Source organism: Pterocles gutturalis, unplaced genomic scaffold (assembly GCF_000699245.1).
Source record: "Pterocles gutturalis isolate BGI_N339 unplaced genomic scaffold, ASM69924v1 scaffold41512, whole genome shotgun sequence".
Taxonomy (NCBI): Eukaryota; Metazoa; Chordata; class Aves; order Pterocliformes; family Pteroclidae; genus Pterocles; species Pterocles gutturalis.
The window spans coordinates 1-20,865 of NW_010109360.1; the positions used below are offsets into that span (position 1 = coordinate 1).

The 20,865-nt window shown below is 37.2% G+C and overlaps 1 protein-coding gene across 1 annotated transcript; it reads right to left on the minus strand.

Moving 5' to 3' along the window:
• Positions 1–7,680: 7,680 nt before the first annotated feature.
• Positions 7,681–18,365, minus strand: LOC104459714 (cysteine-rich hydrophobic domain-containing protein 1; the record flags this gene model as incomplete). The annotated part of the gene is made up of 5 exons (XM_010072937.1): positions 7,681–8,551; positions 9,357–9,416; positions 9,654–9,710; positions 11,630–11,785; positions 18,311–18,365. Coding segments are annotated over 5 exons (379 nt in total), but the record flags the coding sequence as incomplete, so codon positions are not given.
• Between the last annotated feature and the right edge of the window lie 2,500 nt (positions 18,366–20,865).

Genomic DNA, 20,865 nt, shown 5'->3' on the forward strand with positions numbered 1-20,865 from the left:
TGCGCTGAGGGGAGCGGCGGCGCCTGAGGTGCGCGGGAAGCGCGAGCGGCGTCCCTCAGGCTGCGCTGCCCCGTGAGGGCACCAGGCGCTTTCCCGCCGAACAAAGAGGTTTCCGTCTCCCAGTCAGGCTCAAGCCTCTGTCCCCAGAGCCCAGCGGTATGTGAACAGCCCTAGGTGGCACTGTCACTCACGGTGGCATCGGTGAGACTTCCGTCGTTACCTCAGAGATCTCTCTGACAGGACCTGGTGCGGTGCTCTGTGGGCACAGCCCTCACAGGGCTCGACACACACCCAGGCTTCCTTCAGCACCTTCCCAAGCTGAGCCAAGCTGATGTCGCATTTAGACTTCTCTAAAATATCAACATTTTCCCCAGCCTTTCACAATGAGTCTGGTGAGAGGAGGACTCTGGAGAGTTTCAGCGTGGCGAGCAGAGCCAGGCTCTTCTCTGTGACATCTAGTGATAGGACAAGGGGCAATGGGTTCAAGCTGGAACATAGGAGGTTCCGCTTGAGTATGAGGAAAAACTTCTTTACAGTGAGGGTGACAGAGCACTGGAACAGGCTGCCCAGAGAGGTTGTGGAGTCTCCTTCTCTGGAGACATTCAAAGCCCGCCTGGATGCGTTCTTGTGTGATCTGATCTAGGTGTCCTGCTCCGGCAGGGGGATTGGACTAGATGATCTTTCGAGGTCCCTTCCAATCTCTAACATTCTGTGATTCTCTGAGCAGAAGAGCACAAACAGCCCTTGGGGCTCTAGTGCCCGACGCTCACGGACCTCCCACCAGAGCTTCCCCCAAGGGCTCCAGGAGTTCACTAGAATTTCCAAACAGGTTTCTGGAAGTGGCATGAGGCAAATAATGCTGCTGTTGGTGTTCATTTCACAAGTCCTGACAGCTGTTCGGTCAGTATAGCGGTATTCACAGAACAGGTGCTGACACTGTGAAAGAGTTCAGTAGTTTCTGGGTGGGATTTACACAGCCCATTTTTGGCTTTGCAGCTCACAAGTGCATTTCACACTTTCCATCTTGAAGATGTGTTGCCTGATGCTTATTCTTCTTTAATTCAAAGCCATCTGCTAGCTTCTGCTTCAGAGTGGCTGTACCAGTTGGTATCACCCTCTCCAGGTTTCAAAGCTCTTAACACCATCAGTGCTCCATGGAAACTTACAGCAATGCGACTTTCAACACTACTCTATGCTACCAAAAATTATAAAGAATCATACAGCAAGTTAGCTTTTCCATGCACTCAACAATGACAAAAAAATCCTGTATCAGAGTTACCTGAGAAGCATTTCTTTCCTTTATGGTTCAAGTGTGGCTACGATCCATGCCTCGTCACTGTCCCCTGCTTTCTGCTACATGTGGAAGGAAATGCTGAACAAATGCTCACTGTGGTAACTGGAACAGGAATTAGACAACTGTTCCACAGGACCCCCGAGATCCCCAGGTTATACACTAACACTCATTTCAGATTAACTCACAAAGAGGTGGAAAATTGCCACTCATGAAGAGCCTCAGCAGTAGCCAACAGCTCTTGTTGCCTATTAACAGATTTTATAATAGTTGTTATTTTTTCCAGATGGTCCCAAAACAGCACTTGAACCTTACAAACAGTTGAGAATTATCTAAAAAAATAAAGCCCAACAGGAATTGAATTAGATTTGAAATGAACTTCTTTGTGCTTTGATGGAAACAGCAGTTAGGATAACTGGCTTCTTAGTTTTCAATTTACAGTTTTGCTCTTAATAATCTAGCTCAGATGAAGATGTGGACTGACCCTCTGTGGCTACAGATTTCACCATCCAATAGACTGTCATTTTAAGGTCAAAAAAAATTTGCCTTTGATGAAGGATGAAATGTTGAGGTATGTAGGAAGCTAGTGTGGAATTAAGTTCATGAGCTGCCCTGCACTGCTGAGTTGTACCGTATCGCTGGGGTTTCTCCTGGCCATTCCCATTATTCTTTGGGCACTCTGAGCCATTTTATGCACTCAACCATAGTGCTATTGTGAGCAGAAAGTCCTAACAGACCGTATTCTGCAAGTCACAAGGCTTCAAAGCATCTCACATTGGGCACCCATCGCAACCACTAGGCATGTTAGTGCATCGTCTACAATACTGCCAAAACGAGAACTCCTTTTTACTTTTGTCGCCCTGTCCAGGCACTTTATTGTCATCAATGTCCAAGGATATCCCTGTAGATATCGTCTGGAGCACCAGTAATTTTCCATTACTCATTTAGGCTTGCACATCACATAATTTACACTAAATACAGATCAGTCATTATCTTTTGTTTATTATATGCCTTTTAAATTATTTTTAGTCTCAGATCTACTGTAATTCCTCCTCCCAATTCTATTACTATTTTGGATATCCCCTGTGACCTGGAGTGTTCTTAAAAAAGTGGGGTTTTTTTCTATCAGAAATCTCAGGTTGTATTTGTTATCAGTGAACTTATATATATAAATCTTTTTCCTGCAGAAATTTTAATTTACTGTTCAAAATAAAGCTACTATGGATCATAGAGTTTATATAAAGAATGTGAAATAAAATGTGAATATATTTAAAGGATAATCCTCTAAACAGATCCAGAGATTACGGAAAATTCAGTAATTTAGCCTAGACCAAATCTGCCCTGTTCATATCTTTACAAAATAAATAGGTGTAAATCAACAAAGTCCAAATAGGTTAGATCTACCAGATAAACTACAACAAGGAAATTACTGGTTCAGTTGGATGGAGAAATAACAGAAAAATTTAAATTGGGTTAAGGGACTAAGTATAAAGGCTTTTAGAAAATTACATGCAGAATTCAGGCATCAATCTTGGAAATAATTTTTTCAGTAAAAACCATTTTTGTTAACTTTGCAGATGGAATCAGTCAGTGACAAAGATTTTTTTTTTTTTTTACAGGAGGAATGGGAGCACATACACAAGAAGAGCTGGAGGACCGGGAGGACCACTGTAACGTAAGTATCGAGAAACTCAACAGCACAAGTGTCAAATGATAAGTCTGGACTGATAGGACTAGTAATGAGAGTGTCTCATACAATCTAGAAGTGACTGAAGAGAGAAAGTCCCAAATTTATCACAGAATGGCTATGAATCAGAAATACAATACAGCCATTAAGGAGACAAATGTGATCCTTTAAATTTAATGGATCACATTATTGTCACAGAAGAGAGAGAACTATCTACCTTGAAATACCTGATGCCTTGCCCATGAGCCATTATCTGGAATATCTGATTGTTTCTGTAATCAAGGAAAATTAATTCAAACTGGAATAAATGCAAGCAGGATGATCAGAAACAGAGAACCTTGCTTTTGAGAGGAGACTAATGTTTCATCTTGTCTAGCAAATGAAGACTGAGAGGGTTTAAGTCTCTATAAGCTTAACTAGAAAAATAAAGTCAGCCGGAACACTTCAACTCTTTATGCTAAAGAACAATACTGACATGACAGACATATAGCATTATAAATACACTGGCACAGACATTATAGTAAGCTTCACTACCGAGCAGTGTTGCCTTCCAGTAGAAGTTGGGGCCAAATCCCAAATAGTCTGAAAGTGGACTTTTGCTAGTAGTCTAGGCAATTACATCTCAAAAACCCTAATGGGGATTAACATCATGACTCAGCTCAGTGTTCCTCTATTTGGCCTAACACCACAGTATAATTCCCTACATTTCTCAAACAATATTCAGTAACAGGTACATGCTTAAACAGCATGTCAACCCAGATGCTCCTGTGTTTGTCCAAAACAAGTGAGGACACCAACTTTCAACATAAACACTGCACATGCCTGTTTCAGGAATGCAGTATTTTTGCCTCAGGGATGAGCAAAAGGCTTTAATTTTAAGTCCTCCTTTCACAGATACAGAGCCAGCCCATTAGCACACACAAAAGGCCACACTGCCCTACGTTCCCAATCCTCTCTATCAGCCAATAATTTGTTTTGCTAACACAGGCTATCCATGCTCAGGTTGGGCTCCCTTTGAGGTGCAGTTACAATAGCACAGGAGAAAACCCTCTGCTTTTCGGAGGGGAACACTACAGCAAGAGACTCCTACAAGAAGTCCTTACAACAGAGGGTCTGTAAGCCAACCAAACTATCTGGAAGACTAAGTGTGATGATCATTCTGCAGTTTTCTTTTTTGGAGCCTTCCTAAGCTTTCTCAGTCTTGTTCTTTAAAGCAGCCAAACCCTGCTTAAAGTCCCCAGAGAGCACCTGCTCTGGCCATATCAGAAATGTGTCTCATCTAAAGGAAACCCACCACTGTTGCCATTCCATTCGCAGCTGCTACAGGGAGAGACGCAAAAGATGTCTTTTTTTTTCCATAAACACACTGAACTATTCAAAGGTTTTCATCTTTAAATTTAATTAAAGAAAAATGTCTCAAAGTGATTAAGCATGTTTGATTTCCAGCTTCTTTTAATGGCACAAGCCAGTGCCGTAAACTGTAGAAAGTGAGCTCAGCTAGAATTTTAATTAAAAAAAAAAGATAAAACTCTCAAGATGTGAGGTCCTATTAAAAAAGTGGCTGTTCACTTGTAAACAGAATAAAAATGTTAAGAACACAAACTTTCAGACAGTGTAAACAAAACCACTTCTCTTGAGCAGTACAAGTAATGTTACAACACCATAAAAACACCAAAAGCAGGAAACAAAAAAAAGGCAGAAGAATGATATAACATTAACTTGCTAAAATGATAAATCATTTACATTGAATATTAATTGCTGCTTGACATTTTTATTGCTCCAGTGGTAGCGTGTTGACAAGTAAATGTAGTAAACTGTCATAGTGGGACAATAATAAACAGGTATTTATGTGTTTGCATATGAAGCTCTGTACCTATCTAGGAAAACATAGGAACTTTTTTTATTTATCGAGACCACACCAGATTTAGCAAAAATGTTTTCTGTTTTAAAGTCACCCATCTGCAACCGAATCCACATTTCCAAGACTTGTCTGTGCATGTCTTGGAACACTTTTTTTTTTTTTTCCTTCTGTAGTAAAACAACTTCACAGATGCAGGTGAGGAATCAGTAGGCAAGAGCTTTGATGCTCTGCCAGTATTCTTTAATACTTCAGTACTCTTTAGATAGAAAAACTTACAGATACAAAACCAAATATTTCCTAGATAAAAACTAGAAAGTGTCAACATGTTTTTATGAAAAATTAAACATTGACTTGGTAGACAGTAACTGCTTTTGAAAAATCTGCAAATTCACACTACTGATAGTTACGAGTTCCCTTTTTGCCTTACTCTCTGCACAATGTTTTCTATTTTGTTGGAACCAGACAAGGCACTTTCTTTACCACTTCTACTACACTTTGCTAGCATTTATCTCTGTTATATTGCTACAAATTCTTTCTCCAATTAACAAATATCCTGCATAAATAGTTTACCAATTAAAAATACTGTCAAAATGAGAATTTCAGTCTCATGAGATATAATTACCTGCTGAATGTTTTTATATTAAAGCAAAGGATAGCCCAGGCAAAAAAGAACCTGTAGGCAAAACAGAATTGCACAGAGTTCACAGCAGTACCTACAGCTGCCTTCCTCTTTAAATGAGCTACAGAACTTGTGTCTTTCAGATGCAAATATAACACTGTGTGCTGGTTTTGCATTTTAATGCAAATTTATCTACTTATTAAAACATGGAGCTTACTGTAAATGTCAGTTTTGGCTCTCATATGCTTTACTAGTTGCTTTATGGCCACACATTTAAATGTCTATTAACACACAAAAAGAAGAGACCCTTTCATGGTTTGAAGACTATACAATTAACAATTAAGGACAAAGTAAACCATATAGAATTTACATACTTAAAATGTAAACTTTAAGAACTAATATTCTGTGCTTAAGTGTCTTGTGGTGCCTGGGAGAGACCAGGGGCAGACAGTTTGCTGTGGGCAGAGCAGCCTGAAGCACTGGACGTGGCCAAGCCATGGGAAGGGGACAAAGGGATGAGGTTGGGAAAGCGAAGCAGAGATCTTGTTCTGCCCTGGATCTCTGGTCATGTCGCAGCACGGGGTGGCCAGCGAGCAGCCCAGAGGGACTGGGGGTTCCTGTAGCTCAGGATACTCTCCCAGCTTGGCACAGCACTTCACAGAAACAAGGCAAATCAGGTTGAGAAGTTTTGAACTGAATATGATGGAGTCAGCACAGACGGAAGTGGATTTCTGTTAGCAGCAAGACTGAAGACTGCTCAGCATCCACCACTGGCAATTACTAGAACTCTCATTTGGCTTGCCTGTTCTCTCTCAGTTGGAAAAGAACATTTTGAAAATACAGGCACATGAAGAAAATAAGAACCTGCTGAGATTTCTTGAGTTTCTTACACAAAAAAAGGAAAATCACTAACAAAGTTCTAGCCTAACAGTAAGAAACTTCCATTGTTCTTTTAATTAAGCTAAGCTCCCTTCATTTATTCCATAAACTTATTTGTAAGGGAAGTATATAGAATTGGGTATGCTATTTCAGTTTTGGTTTACCACTGCCTTTTTTTGACATTAAGTATTTTCTCTGCTTCCAGTTAACACTCACCCTAAAAAAACACATTGGAGAGAACACTTTGCCTGGTTCTGTGATAGACAGAAATCTGTTTTGCAAGGTGTAGCTAACATTAGCTTCAAGCAACACAGTAGTTTTTTACTCATTATCTTACAAATGCAATGACAGTCAGCTGTCACCAATCTGTCAGTCAAATGAAACCTCTGCACTAAGCGTACAGATTTCAGAATCTGAAGCATCAGTTCGTGGTTGGAAACTATGGCAAACACTCCTCAGCTGTACAGCAAGAATAGCACAAAACTTGACTTGAAGTAACAACCTGCATAAAACTGGCCTTCTAAACACCGCGTACAACAAATCTGGAATGCAATAGTCTTACAAATACTATATTTTAAAACCATATTGCATACTGAAAATATGCAAACACATTCAGAGGAAATCCCAAGTCACCCTGAAACTAAAAAGCAATTTGGGATGAAGCCACAAGGAGTCAAGTTGTTGCAAAGAAAGGCCTGAACGCTTAGGATATTCACGACAACTTGCAGAAACTCAGTCATCTGCTGTTTTTTTCTCTCTGGTTTCTTATTTCTAGTTAGGAAAGGGAGGGAACTTGTATGAATTTTCATTTGCTTACTGTTATCAAGTGGTCTTGCTTAAGCCAGCCATTACAGGAAGTTTTTCTACAATTACTTCCCCTCCTGGTATCAGGCAAACAGGGAAGAATCCAAAAATAGTGAATTCCACAAGGCATTTGTGGCTCTTCAGACTACGCCTGACCGCCAAAATATATTCATGAACCCTTTCAACTTCCTCCCATCAGGATATTTTGAAACACTGCTCTGATGTAGATAAATTTTATTTCCACTGGAAAGGATGCTGCGTCACTTAACTGTGAAAATGTTGAAGGACTATCACACTACAAAAATAACGGAAGTGTTACTTCAGCTTTGATTTGGCTGTTCTAAATTTTAATCCTTGGTAATTAAGGTCTTAAATTATGAAACATTTTTTTTCCTTACTTAAAACCAAAACTTGACATCCATCTATTCATAACTTAAAAAGAGCCTTTAGGATACTTTGCTAATAGCAGCTGCCATCTACCCCACAAATGCAACTTTTTCAAAGGTGAACAGTATTTAAGCTTCTTATTTCGGGTGCTACAAACAACACCTGAAATACTTAAAAAAAAAAAAAAAAGACAGACATGCTATGCATTTTTCATCCATTTACTAAACAAAGTGCAACTGAGCCCTACACATCTCATAGTACGTACAAACTTATTATGGCTTTACCATAAAAACAGCATGTGAATGGGTCTATACAGGCAGAGGGATCCTAGCAAATGTAATGAATAAAACGATGCCAGACTGGTGGCAGCAGAGTAAGAGCTATATTACATTCTGTAAACGTTGGCATACCACACTTTACATTATGCAAAGAGTCAATATTTACAACTCCATAGTGGGTAAAATAATTAACCCCCTAATGTAAATGATGATTTTGCAAAGTGCAGGACAAAACCAGTGCTGTTGATTGCAAGTCCTATGCAAGCAAGTTATACTAAAATCATTACTATTAGACACTTACCTAGACATTTCTACTGAGGGTTTATAGGATTGTGACATTTAGAATGAAATATAGTATGACACAGCGTTAGGATGCATATTTGAGGACCAGGAATATAGAAAGTAATAAGGCAGCATGCTCAGAACAAGTTTAAGCAGCACTGATGTTAGATCCCTAGTGGCAACTATATCAGTTAATGTTAAAAATTCAGAGTGCAACATAGAAGCCTTGTTGAACATAAAAAAAATGTGCAAATTGTTCTCTTCTTAACAAAAGAAAGTAACATAACAAGGAAGATATTCTACTGAAGAACGTTTTAAATCACAGCAAAGTAGACCATCTTCTTTCCAAAATCATCTACAAGGCACTAAGGGTAGAAAATGACAGGTAACATGAAAGATCAAATGCTGTTCCTCAGTCAGGTCGAAATATGGGATATTTTGGTAAGAACTCTATTAATATTACCTGTTGAAGAAGGAAAAAGACAAGAACAGAACACAGTAACCAAAAAGTTCAAACCTTCAGCACAATTTCTATGCAACATTAGCTAGTACATAAGACTAAACATATCTGAGATATTCTGTAAGGAGGGAATGTCCCCCAGAATAACAAAGCAGAGATTTCAGTCATTTTGAAATACAGGGCTTCTGGATGCTTGACTCTTTTGGGGTGACTATCTCTTTTCTTCAAGCTTACGCATTCTTAATAGCTATACATTAAAGTGGATGGGGGAGTAGTAGGACTACAGAAATATTTCAGGTTCTGCTGTCCTAAACGGACTGTCTTGGTTAAAACCTGATTAAATTCAGAGCTAGCAAAAAAGAAAGAAAAAAGATACAGACAAAAAAAAACCCCACTACTGTAAAAATACAATATTTCTGCACAAAGATTTTGAATCAAAGTAATTATAAATACCAATGGAAAAGGTGGCTAAGCATTAAAAGAACTATAGACTCGTGTGGGAATCACACCAATGCACAGAGTCACCGTGGGTCTCCCTCATCACAAATTACAGACCAAAACAAAGATACCTGCAGTGCAAACACAATTGTTATGAAGAGAAAACATGTTCAGTGGTGACAGTTTCTAAGTCTCAATATATGCCATGGCTGCACTTGTTAAAAGTGGCCTTCACGGGTGTATGTCAAACACGACTGCACATTTTTCTGACAGATTTTTTCAGATAGGCAACAGTGCAGTAAGTGAAGGATTTTCTCTATAAAATCACAGGAATGTTGGATACCAAATAGGTAACAGAAATAATACTTACATATTCCATCATATTGCTAGTTTCACATTTCCTTTTACTCAGCTTCCAGTGCAAACCAAGCTAAGAAAATAATTATCAAGGGATTAATGCATACCACAGCATTGTTTTGATAAGTAACGTAACAAGCATTAGCAATATCAAATTATTAGGATCTGGAACACTTCACACCCAGGTTTAAGATCAGTATGAATTATGGAATTTTTTATAACAAGACTGTAAAATTCCTACATGCCAATTATGTAAAAAAACCTTACTATTCTTAAAGCTGAAGAAAACAAGCACTCTAACTTTTCTTACCTTGTGATATAGTCTGTTATTTTCCCATTCTAGTAACTTCTGAATTGATCTTCTAGTCTAAAAAGTAAGTCAAAACTGTATTATAAATGGTTCAGTAGCCAGCTTCATCCAGAAGAATCTTACTGTTGCATTTCTGGCTTAAGATTAATTTTAAATAGGTTAGTTTTATAAAAGTAGAACCAAGCAAAAGAAAAATCAGATCTATGTTTTAGATGTGAAACTAAAATAGTGTGGATACCACATCAATGTTTTAGCTATTGCTGAACAGCACTGACCAAAGGGATATTCCGTGCCATGTAACGTCATGCTCAGCAATAAAACTGAGGTCTTTTCTTTCCAAAGCAGCCCACTGCCCAGAGACAGGCTGCACGTCGGTCTACTGCAGGGAGGTGGTGGGTGATTTGCCTTTGCATCACTTGGGTTTTCTTCCCTTTTTCTCCTTCACTTATTAAACTGTATCTCAACACATCAGTTTTTCTTCCTTTTGCCCTTCTGATTCTTTCCCCCATCCTGCTGTGGGGGGGAAGGTGGCTGGGGGGTGCCTACTTGCTGGTTGGGTTCAACCCCCCTCAAGAAAATGAAGAACCATCTTATATTTGTGGTTGTTAGAGTGATCAAATTGCTCTAATACATATACACACATCCCACAGAAGGAACATGATCTTCCCTGTTCCTACTTTGTACATATTATTTGTACCCTTGAGAATTACATTAACACTACATCATCACATACGCATTTAGATTTTCACTAGCAAAAGAATATTAAATATGGTTTTAAAATGGCAAATATTCCCTCTGTATATCTTGAACATCTTCCTCTGCAGTAAGAATGCTTATAAAGGCAGTTAAAATGAGCTAAACCAAGTCCTGTAACTTTTTAGTGATACAGGCATCAGCGACTAGCAGTTCAACAAGTTAACATATTATTCCTTTAGTGCATTTCATCTTTTTTTTACCCAGAATCCCAATGCCAGTCAATGCAACTGTTATTTTCTTGAGCAGGTTGGAAAGTTTGGCAAAGCACTCCTGTTTTATTTTCTCTGAAACGCAATGCCTAGTCTTTTTGCTTTCAGTTTGTTTATTAAAGATCATAAACTCTGAAATGCCAGAAGGATTACTTCTAACACATTTTTTCTTTTCCTATAACTAAATTGACAAGTGTGAGTGTTTTTTTCCTATTGTACTATTTACATTTGTGGATAATAAGATTTTATGGCTACAAGTCTTACAAACTATGTAGCTGCAAAGAATATCATTACCGTATATCTATTTATGTATTTCTTAAACATTTACTGCTGTGATAAATCAATTCTAAATGTAAACCATAGAGGTAATTAGAATCATGTTTACCTGATATTGCTAAAGTGCTTCTCAGAATTATTACTTTGGACCTGATTACAAGAATTGTCAACAGTTGAAAGTAAATAAATTAATAGACAAATAAAGGGAAGTCTTTAAGAAAACAAATTTCTGTTTGTTCTTAACAGAAACAGCACAGTAAAATATGTCAAATAAACCACACCTCAGAAATGCTATGGTAACTATTACATACAAAAAAGTATTTTTAATTTAAAAAAATATTTATTCTGGGGTGTGGGAGGGTGTGTATTAAGACGAAAAGTAATTTTCACTCCAGTTCAGGCAGTCTTTGAAGGTCAATGTCCAGTTTTGCACTCAATTCACTTCAATTCTTAGACCTTTAGAAATTCTGGAAATGTAGGTTATGTACTCCATCCTGTTCTTCAAACTGAGATGGGACGAGCTATTCCTAAACCTATGAATTCAACTGGTAGTTTGGGATCTTTTACTTCATTAACAAACTTTTTTTTTATTTTCTAAGGAAAGGAAAATGGAATAACCTTTTGAATGTAAGTGAAACAAAGAGTTTTGAAATGGGGATGACATTATTAAGCATTATTTAATGTTATCAATAATTGCGAAATAAATTGAATACGAAGAATGACATATGCACTTACTCTTTTGTTAAGACAGACTACAGGCCATAGGCTACAGCCCAGTGTGCAGCAGCAGCACAGACAGCCACAAAGCAGCCATTTTACATTGACAGGGAGGTTCTTTCGTAAACAGGCGTTCACGCGACTGATGCTGGTCTTGAATTCTTCTGGGGCAACCTGCAATAGAAGGGCTGAACTTCAGTGGAAAGCCATTACAGGTGTATTTTCTCAATAACTGTCTCTACAGATTAAAATGTGAAGGAAACATAATACCATTACCCAACATGACCCCGTCTTCTACAACACTGGTCACCCAGTGAGCATGAAAAGTCACTTTCCTGTAACAAATTCATTTATGATGCATGCTTTGCAAAAACTTGCATTAAAAAGCTAAACATCGCTTAGATGAACAGCCTCATCCTTATTTATTGCACCATTAATAAATCAATTATCCTGATAACATAGTGGTCCCAAACAAAACTAGACGTGGGACACAGCTGTGCAACATATGCACTGGCTACGCTGACCAAAAAAAAAGGAAGAATGATGGATATCTAGTTTCCAAGGAAATACAGGGCAGCTTCGTAGTAAACACACTTATGTGTCACATAGAAAAAAGGATAATATCATCCAAATTAATTTCATACCAATGCAAGTCTACACTGTGCCTGGTGCACAAATAAATTCCTAAAGTAGTCCGTACTGACATGAGGCCACAACTTCACTTGTGGCTGCTTCCTAAAATAGGGAAGCCCGGAAAGACATATACTGGATTATAGTCAAGGCAAAGAAATGCATCTTGTACAGGGCTATAAAACCTTGCTGTTGGGAAACAACTTATTTAATTACAAGGAATATTCAGTAGCACTTACTCAAGATAGTATTTTTTATATATTGCCACTGCAGAGTTACAGCAGAAAGCCACATTTTCTATCAGAAATAAGCTCCTTTCCCTGATAACAGAACGTTTCTTACAAAACAGTGAGATCACTTACCTATTTACATACCCCAAATCCCTCATCTCTCTACAGACTCTAAATATCTGACAAATCAAACATGGACTCGTGGTATTGACTCCAAGGTATCACTCTTAACTGTAACACAATCCAGCATTCGAACACACGAAGCAGAATCATCAGATCCAACTTCAATAGACTTGACCAGACACAAAAACTCACAAAAAAAAAAATAATGTTCCTAACTACTTGCCATGTTGAAGAAAAAAAACCCCTATAATTAGTCAGTATACAAAGCTGTGCAACTGCTACATAATCCTTCCAACCAAGCAAGCCCAACTCTTCATTTGATTCTGCAAACAAGGGCATGAACAACAAAAGCTTTACTTTAATGACAAAGACTCCTTTCACCAAAGGAGCAAAACTATGGGGCAGGAAATGGAGAGGACCCGATTCTCCTACCTCCACCTATTCACAAGAGCTAAATTCATTAAACCATTGCAGGAAAGGGAGTAAATAAATACAACATCTGTTTCCTGGCAGATCACTGTGCAGTAAAGAGACAGGTCATCTGGGTTTGTACACAAGCCAGGCCTATAGTTAGTAGTATAAGAACATAATTTAACATTGTTATTATTTTATAGCCAGAATTAGTAAGCACACAGAAAGTATTTATTTTGCAATTATACAGACCTCCCCCCACCCAACATTAAATGGACTTTCTTATAATTGTTTTTACATATACAAATGGAACAAGTAAAAAAAAATTCTTTAGTCTGACTGGAACATGAACATTTAAATATACTTTACAACAGACATCTGAGTTGGAAAAAAAAAAAAAAGAAAACGGCAAAAAAACCACAGGAATCCCGTGTATTGGGATGTTTTCAATGAACAGAACAAAAATCACATTGTAATGTCTAAAACTAGCCTGTACTTGCATGTATCTGAATGAAACAGAAGGTTTTACAGATCTCTTTGGCAATGCTGGCTCTTGTATTTAGGGTACCACAGATATCAGATGCACATGAATAAGACCATTTTATCTTCAGTGTGGGAGGAAGTCTTGTAGTAAAGTACAACTGGCTTGGCTGTACGCAGTATGAGTAACGCTGTAACAGCTTCTGCTGTCAGACATGCTTCAAAGTCAAGTCTTTGGCAATTTGTACATGTATCATTCTATCTGTTTATTTGAAAGATGAAAATATGTAGCTTGACACCATTAGTGCTTTTGCAATGAACCCTCTAAGAAAAGAGAACATTTCCTTTTCTATTAGACACAAAGTGTACTGGACCTTGACAACAACACACTCCAACCCCAAAATTGGAGTTATACAAACCTACCAAAGACGATGGAATTGCAAAGTCTAGAATGTAGTTTAACATGAAGAAACCTTATCATCAGTGATGACAGGCAACATGAAAATAAGTCAGCCAGATTCTTAGATCACAGCTGGCAGAAAAACTTGTGACCTAATCAGAAAGCTCTGGGATGGTGAGATTCCCTGTTTCTGTGCTACTTTTAAGGGAGTCACTGTTCCCATCAGGTTAACAGTTTGATGCAACTTCATAAGAACACTGCTGAAGTACTCTCCTTCCTGTAGAGTACAGCACTGCAAATGGCTAAACTACAAACCGACTTTGGATGTCACCAAGAAGCAGAGAAAATTTCTATTTCAGACATTTTGGTATGATGTTTACCTTAGTAAAGTATTATGAAAGCACCACTGCTACCTGCTAATGCACCGCATTTGTTAAAAGGTGAATCTCTTTGCTGCAACATCAGATGAAATTAATTCAGATGTTTTAGACTATCAGATATACTTCTCTGTTTAGGAAATATAATCACAATAAATATTTCTGTCAATGACACATCTTCATTTGAAACTAAAAGGAACTGGTGATCAAGATAAGCCTCAATCTGTGATAAACAGAAGCAAAAGAGTTTTGTTGCTCTCAGTTTACAGCTCAATAACAGTTAAGAATTGTTAAACAGTGACAAAGAATGAAATAGCTGTAAAAAAAATAACTGTTCTAATTTAATAATAAAATGGTATCCAAATGAAAGGGTCACCAAATAATGTTTTTTATTTTCTGGCATAATTTTAAATCTCTCTTTTCTTGCAGGTATAGATATTGAAAGGTTCATATGAGATCACTAATGCATTTCAAATAAACAGAGAATTAGCAGCGCCTCTTGCACAAAGAAAGCTCCCCAAGAAAGTTTTGATTTGAGTAATTTTGGAAAGTCTCCTGGAAAGTTTCTGAGTCTCAAAAAGAATGAGATAAGTACTTAGCTCCTGGCTGTGCAGTACACCTTGTAAAGAGACACTAGTTCCCTTTAGGTCTTTAAGGGAGGGAAAAAAAACCTCAAACATAAAAGGAAAGGAGGGGGTGTCATAATATTTTACAACAGGATGCAAGAGAATCTACAAACACAGGAAGAGAGCAAGTAAAGCCCAGCAGGCCTGATCTTTCTCTTTCAATCTTCATGATCACAAACCCTATCAATCACATGTTGCAATGGGATCACAATACCAAGAGCACACTTTATGGCTTACATTTCCCTCCACTGCACAGTCATCCCTGTATAGGACCCTTTTTGTTTTAACATCAGGGCAGCAAACTCCACTTTCTTCCTTAAGGTTCACTGCCTCCATCATTTTCTTGTCACCTGGAGCAGTGTGTGCTATTGTGCCATATATCATGGAGAGCATTTTGTTAAAAGCTTTTAAATGCTTGTTTTAATGGAATTAATAATCCTATAAAACTGTAGCACATAGAATTTAAATTTAGCCAGAATTTAAATTTAGGCCAAAGTCCAATCACATTATTAAAAGTTAAATATTGCCTCTGTACTAAGTGTAGTCAAATCTTTTCTCACAATACTCTGTTGAAAAGAATGTACTGTTCAAAAGCTGAGCTCAGTATTTATAAAGCAGCTGAAGCTTGCATCTCATCCTGCAAGATAAATATTAAGTCAAGGCTAGGCCCAACATCTGACCTACCTGATACTTTCCTTTCCTTTATTGTTTTATTGTTTATGTTTTATCCTCAAATATACACATTAACCTCTCCCCCCAAAAAAGCAACAAATATGTCTCAGTTAAATATTTAAGATGTAATTACATGCATTTTAACTCTAGGCTAATTTACAGTAACCATCCAGACTGTAAGAACTGGGAGATGAAGAGGTCGGGGAGATGGGTGAAGGAGGAGAGGTATTTCATGTTTTTTTAAAAAAAAGAAAGTTAGTAGAAGCTTTACTGTCATCATTATGTAGATGGGCAAACTGAGGGTCAGGAAGCTTAAGCAAATTCTTAAGACTACACAGCAGCATAGATCCAAAAAGTTCGTGCTTTTTTATTTTTATCGTGCATTGCATGGTTTTTCATCCTGTGTTTAAAACCCTAGATCTTCATCTGTGTCTATCAAAAAGAAAAACAATGCCCCAGAGAAATCTATCAACCCCACCTAATGGCTTCATCTTTTACACTCCATTAGCAGATGGGATATATTATTAATATCAATCCCCAGTAGACAACAAAGCCATTAAACTTAGTGTTACACAGACATTCTGAATAAAGTATAACATTGCCTTACACTAGCTGTTCACAGTAAACATTTCAATATAAACAGTCACTATGCTATTCATAAATTGTGATGTCATAAAAAGTGAAAATTTGTATTTTAAGAACAGTAAAAGATCTTAGAGTGGTGTATCAATTGACTACCACACTTATTACTGTGAATTATTTATCAGGGTATTTGAAGAAAATCTAATTACTGGAAAAACCTGACCAAGTTTTCATTTTCAATAGGGATGAAGGTGTCTGACTGCCACAACCAGGGGAAGAAGATTTATTTCTTGCAATTCATGAAAGTATTAAACACAAAAAAAACCACAGCTGTGGTTTTTAATGTCTTCCATGGCAGTGTGTGGCAGGCAGTAAGAAAAATGCATTTACTACCTTACAAAAGGGAACTAATTTATTTTCAAGGTCTTCTTACTCAGAAAGCCCCTCAAATCCACATATGAGAAAAAGATAACAGGATATCAATATTTCAACAGAAGCAGCATACGTATATACAGCAAATCCCTGCTCATGTGATTTATGCTGTCACCAATTACATCTATAGAACAAGAAGCCAAGTAGAAGAACTTCCTCTTTCCTCTCTTTGCTAAATTAAGTCCAAGCAGTCAACTGAACTTAAAATTAATCTTGTGTTCACTGTCTGTTTAACAAGAGGAGGACAATCAAGTGAAAATGAAAATGTGACTGGCATCGATGCTCGTATTAAAAGGTGTAGGTTTGGGGGGTTGGGTTTGCTTTGTTTTTTTAATACACACAAATGTATTTCAGAGACACAGAAAGAGATGAAATTATATAATCAAATTAAGTTTTAACATTTCCTGCTAGGTATTTTCTATAGGCTTTATTTGTGACAAACTACAGCTTAACTAAAAGAACATAAAAATTGTTATTTCCAAAAAGCATTCTGTGGCTTTTCAGTGATCAGAAAGAGGTTCACAGAAAAGAATAAACCTTAGACATGCAAGGTAGTGAAATGCAAATAGTGTTATCTCCAGCCCTCACATTAGACACTGTGGGATCAGTAAGACTCTTCCTTTTGAGCTCAGTGAGATTCCCAAGCAAGGCCAGAATTCCCAGGCTGTCTTTTAACAAACAAAAACTCCAAATAGCAACTGCTTTTCAACTGTGCTGCTGTCAAAAAAGCTGGACAAATTCAACACAAGTATTTTATTCATTATACCCTGGGGTGAAAACGAAGGAGAAAAACCCCAGATGGACTTGGCACAATCAGGAGACGCCTTCCAGATGCATTTTAGTATATTGTTAATATGACTCAACAGCTACTGCAAGAGGCTGCAGAGGTAGTGTAGCTGTATGGTATGACATTAGAGAAAGTAGTAAGAGCCAAATAAATTCTGGAAGATACACAAAGGCAATATAAAATGAAACAAAAGAAAAGCACTAGAGAGTGAAACAGCAGAAAGAAAAAAATCCAAGAGAAAAATAATTAAAAATCTAATAGTGTAAAAAAAATTATGAAAATAATTTGGTATCAAAACCAATAATTTTGTTACAAGATTTCATTAATTAATAGCTACAAATGAGTATTTATTAAACTTGCTTTTAGTAAGATGAGAGGACTCCAGAGAAAGCAAGAGACTTGTCACCACTAATTTTCAGAACTAAGCAATTATATTTCTGAAAATGTACTAAAACCCTACTTAACTTGCAGATTTAACACTATAATGTTTTGTTCCTTAAAGATTCAGATAAAACAGATTCTCCTCCAGAGATCTGTCTAAATATAAACTTAAGGCTTGACAGACATATTGAAAAGAAGGTCTGGTATTCGAAATAATTTAATTCACACAGGAGGTAGCACAGACTCCAGATATCTATGAAGCCAGGTTAAGCGAGTCTTGTTTTCATGTAGATTGCCTGCATGAAAACAGTGTGATGCCACGTTGAGCTGTTCTGTGTTTAGAATGCCAATAATGATAGCAATGACTGCACATAATTTTTTCTTGTTTCAAAGAACACTTTAGTGACTGGTCATCAACCAGCTAGTTCGTACAGGACAGATTTAATTTGACAGTCTTCAGTGCAGTGCTGGACTGCACTGTGGGGTCATGAGCACGTATTTGTAACACAGAAACCACTGGATGCACTGGATCTTTCCATGTAAAAGAACAGTTTAATCTCACACTTACCTTCCCTGTCAGAACAGAAGGAAATTCTGTATCAAACTTGTTGCTCAAGCCAAACCTTGAAAACAAAAGAGACAAACAAAATATATTCCACCTAACTTACTTTGTTTCCCTTAATAAAAAAATGTAATAGATTTTGTAGGTTTTTTTAAAAAGGAACTATTAACTTATTTTGCCCTTACATTTCCATCATTTTGTAAGCTTTCAATCTAAGTTTATATACGCTCTCGTGTATCATTCATAAGGTCATTTATAAGACAGAAATATAGCTTGTTGCCTTACTGCAATACCTTCAGGTTGCTAAAAGGGCAAAAATTCTTTTACAATTGGATGGCAGTAAGTTTCATTCTTTGCTTTCTTTAAGGAGAAAGAGCTCCAACTATTAAATTCCAGTTTTACTAGGTTCAGTAATCGTTTTACTGCTATTTTTCTTACTCATGCAATTTATTCACATGCAACAGATAAAGCTAGTTATAAGGAACCCATTCATCATCATCTTAGAAATTCATAACTATATAGTTTTTAAAAATTGCTTTGGGCTGAGTTGAACTATCTCATGCAAACCACATAAGAGCCTACACAAAGAACAGTTTTAAAGTAACCATAAAACTTCAAGAAAATTAAGCCTTCAGTATGACTGTGCCTATTCTTCATTGAAGTGTTCTTGTGATTGAGCAAGAGGTTAAGTCTTCATTATCCAGTGAAACCTGCAGGGAACTCGGCTTTGCTTGTAAAGCTGTGTTACCACTAGCTCCAGAACTACAGAACCAACTGAAATTTCCAAAAAACTAGTGTTGCATCAGCAGCAGGATACCAGCAGTGCAGGCTGACTTGACTTTTTTATTTAAAGCATGTAAGTAAGCAAGAAGTTAACTAAGCTCTGATGTGAAACCTGCTAGCTTCTGCAGAAACAGAACTCTGATCTTCCATACCTTCTATCTCACTTGAACTCTCTAACCTTTGCAATTCAGTAATTAAAAAAAAAACACAACAGCAGCTGGCCTCTCAGCCACAACCTTTACATTTCAACAGAGCACAATGTTAAGTTTGAAAAGTTAAATATACTGTACATCAAGCTCACTGTGAGGTCTGCTAAACTCATGAGTATTTTTGTTTAAAAAAATAAAAACCCCAAAAGTATCACAGCCAAAAAGAGCAGAAATACATTTGATAGAGTAATACTTATTTTAGAAACAAACCTTCTGGAGAGAGAGTATTTGCTTTGAGTCAAACTGACACTTGAAATACTCCTTACTGGTCACTTGTACAAATGCCATCAGTCCCTATCTCTATATAACACATACATCCTCATGTGCACAGCATAATAATTCAGATATCCAAGCCCGGCAGCGTAACTTGTTTAGAAGTATACAAAAATGTAAAATAAACCTCAAAGAAGAGACAAGCATAACGAAAGAACTTGTGCTGTCTTTAGAAATCCAGTAAGCTAATTAAAATGTTTGTCAACAATACTGGTAAAGCCCAATCAAATTCTTCAATGGCTAATTTAACTCAGAGCCTTGACTGTTGTAAGGAGCAGAATATAGGAGCACTAGTTGGATAAAAAATAATAACCCCCCCCCCCAAAGAGTAGATCTTAATTGAAGTGTTTAACCAATTGCCACCTACTTGTGTTTGTTTCATTAAACATATTTTCACTGAAAGGTTTCTAGAAGTGAACTTGAGTGAAATGAACATCAGCACAGCATGTGCTGCTGCATATTCAAGTGAGCTGGAAAGCCATAGTGTTAATTTAGTGCTACAAAAACAAACAGTAAAACCAATAAGATTTTAGGCAAACACAAAGGTTACTAATATATTTCCATTCTCTGTGAATGTAATCTGGCAAGTCAGTCTCCACATTTTGCAGCTTTTCTTTTTAAGCTGAAGTCTCCCATGTTTTGTTTTACTATATATTTATTTTAAGGCAGGTTGAAGAGCAATGAGGTAGTCTTTGCAGTCTTTAAAAAAAAACATCCAGAAAAGACTAACGATATGAAGCACATACACAAGCTTGTTTTGAGGAATATGGACTTTTCTGTATATCAGCAATGAAACCACCTAAAATGATCACGAAGTTGTATCAGTCAGACAACGTAATAAATTAACTACTGAAAAGTTCAGGTAATACTGCAGAATTCTTTACCCATATAACAGACTAATTCCACTAAATCACGCCAAAGCTCCTCCTAGCCCAGAACACTGACTCTTACAGTGTCCAGAAGCAGATGCCTAGGAAACAGCAAAAGAAAAAAAAGAAATGCAAGTGTGTCCTAGCATTCCTAGCATCTCCCCCGACTACTCTTCTGACCTTCCAACAATTCATAGTTAAAAATTTCCTAAGCCATAGGTAGTGTATTTTATCTCAGTGGTCACATATACTCATTAAAATTCCCACTGCACCACCAGTTTCCATACAGAATAACATAAATCAGTCCTTTCTGATTTAGATATATTAAGAATACAAGACCACAATATATTTTATTACATTAAATTTGAAGACTGATAACATCACGAAACCAGTTAAACCCCCAAACTTTTATCAGCTGCCAAAACAT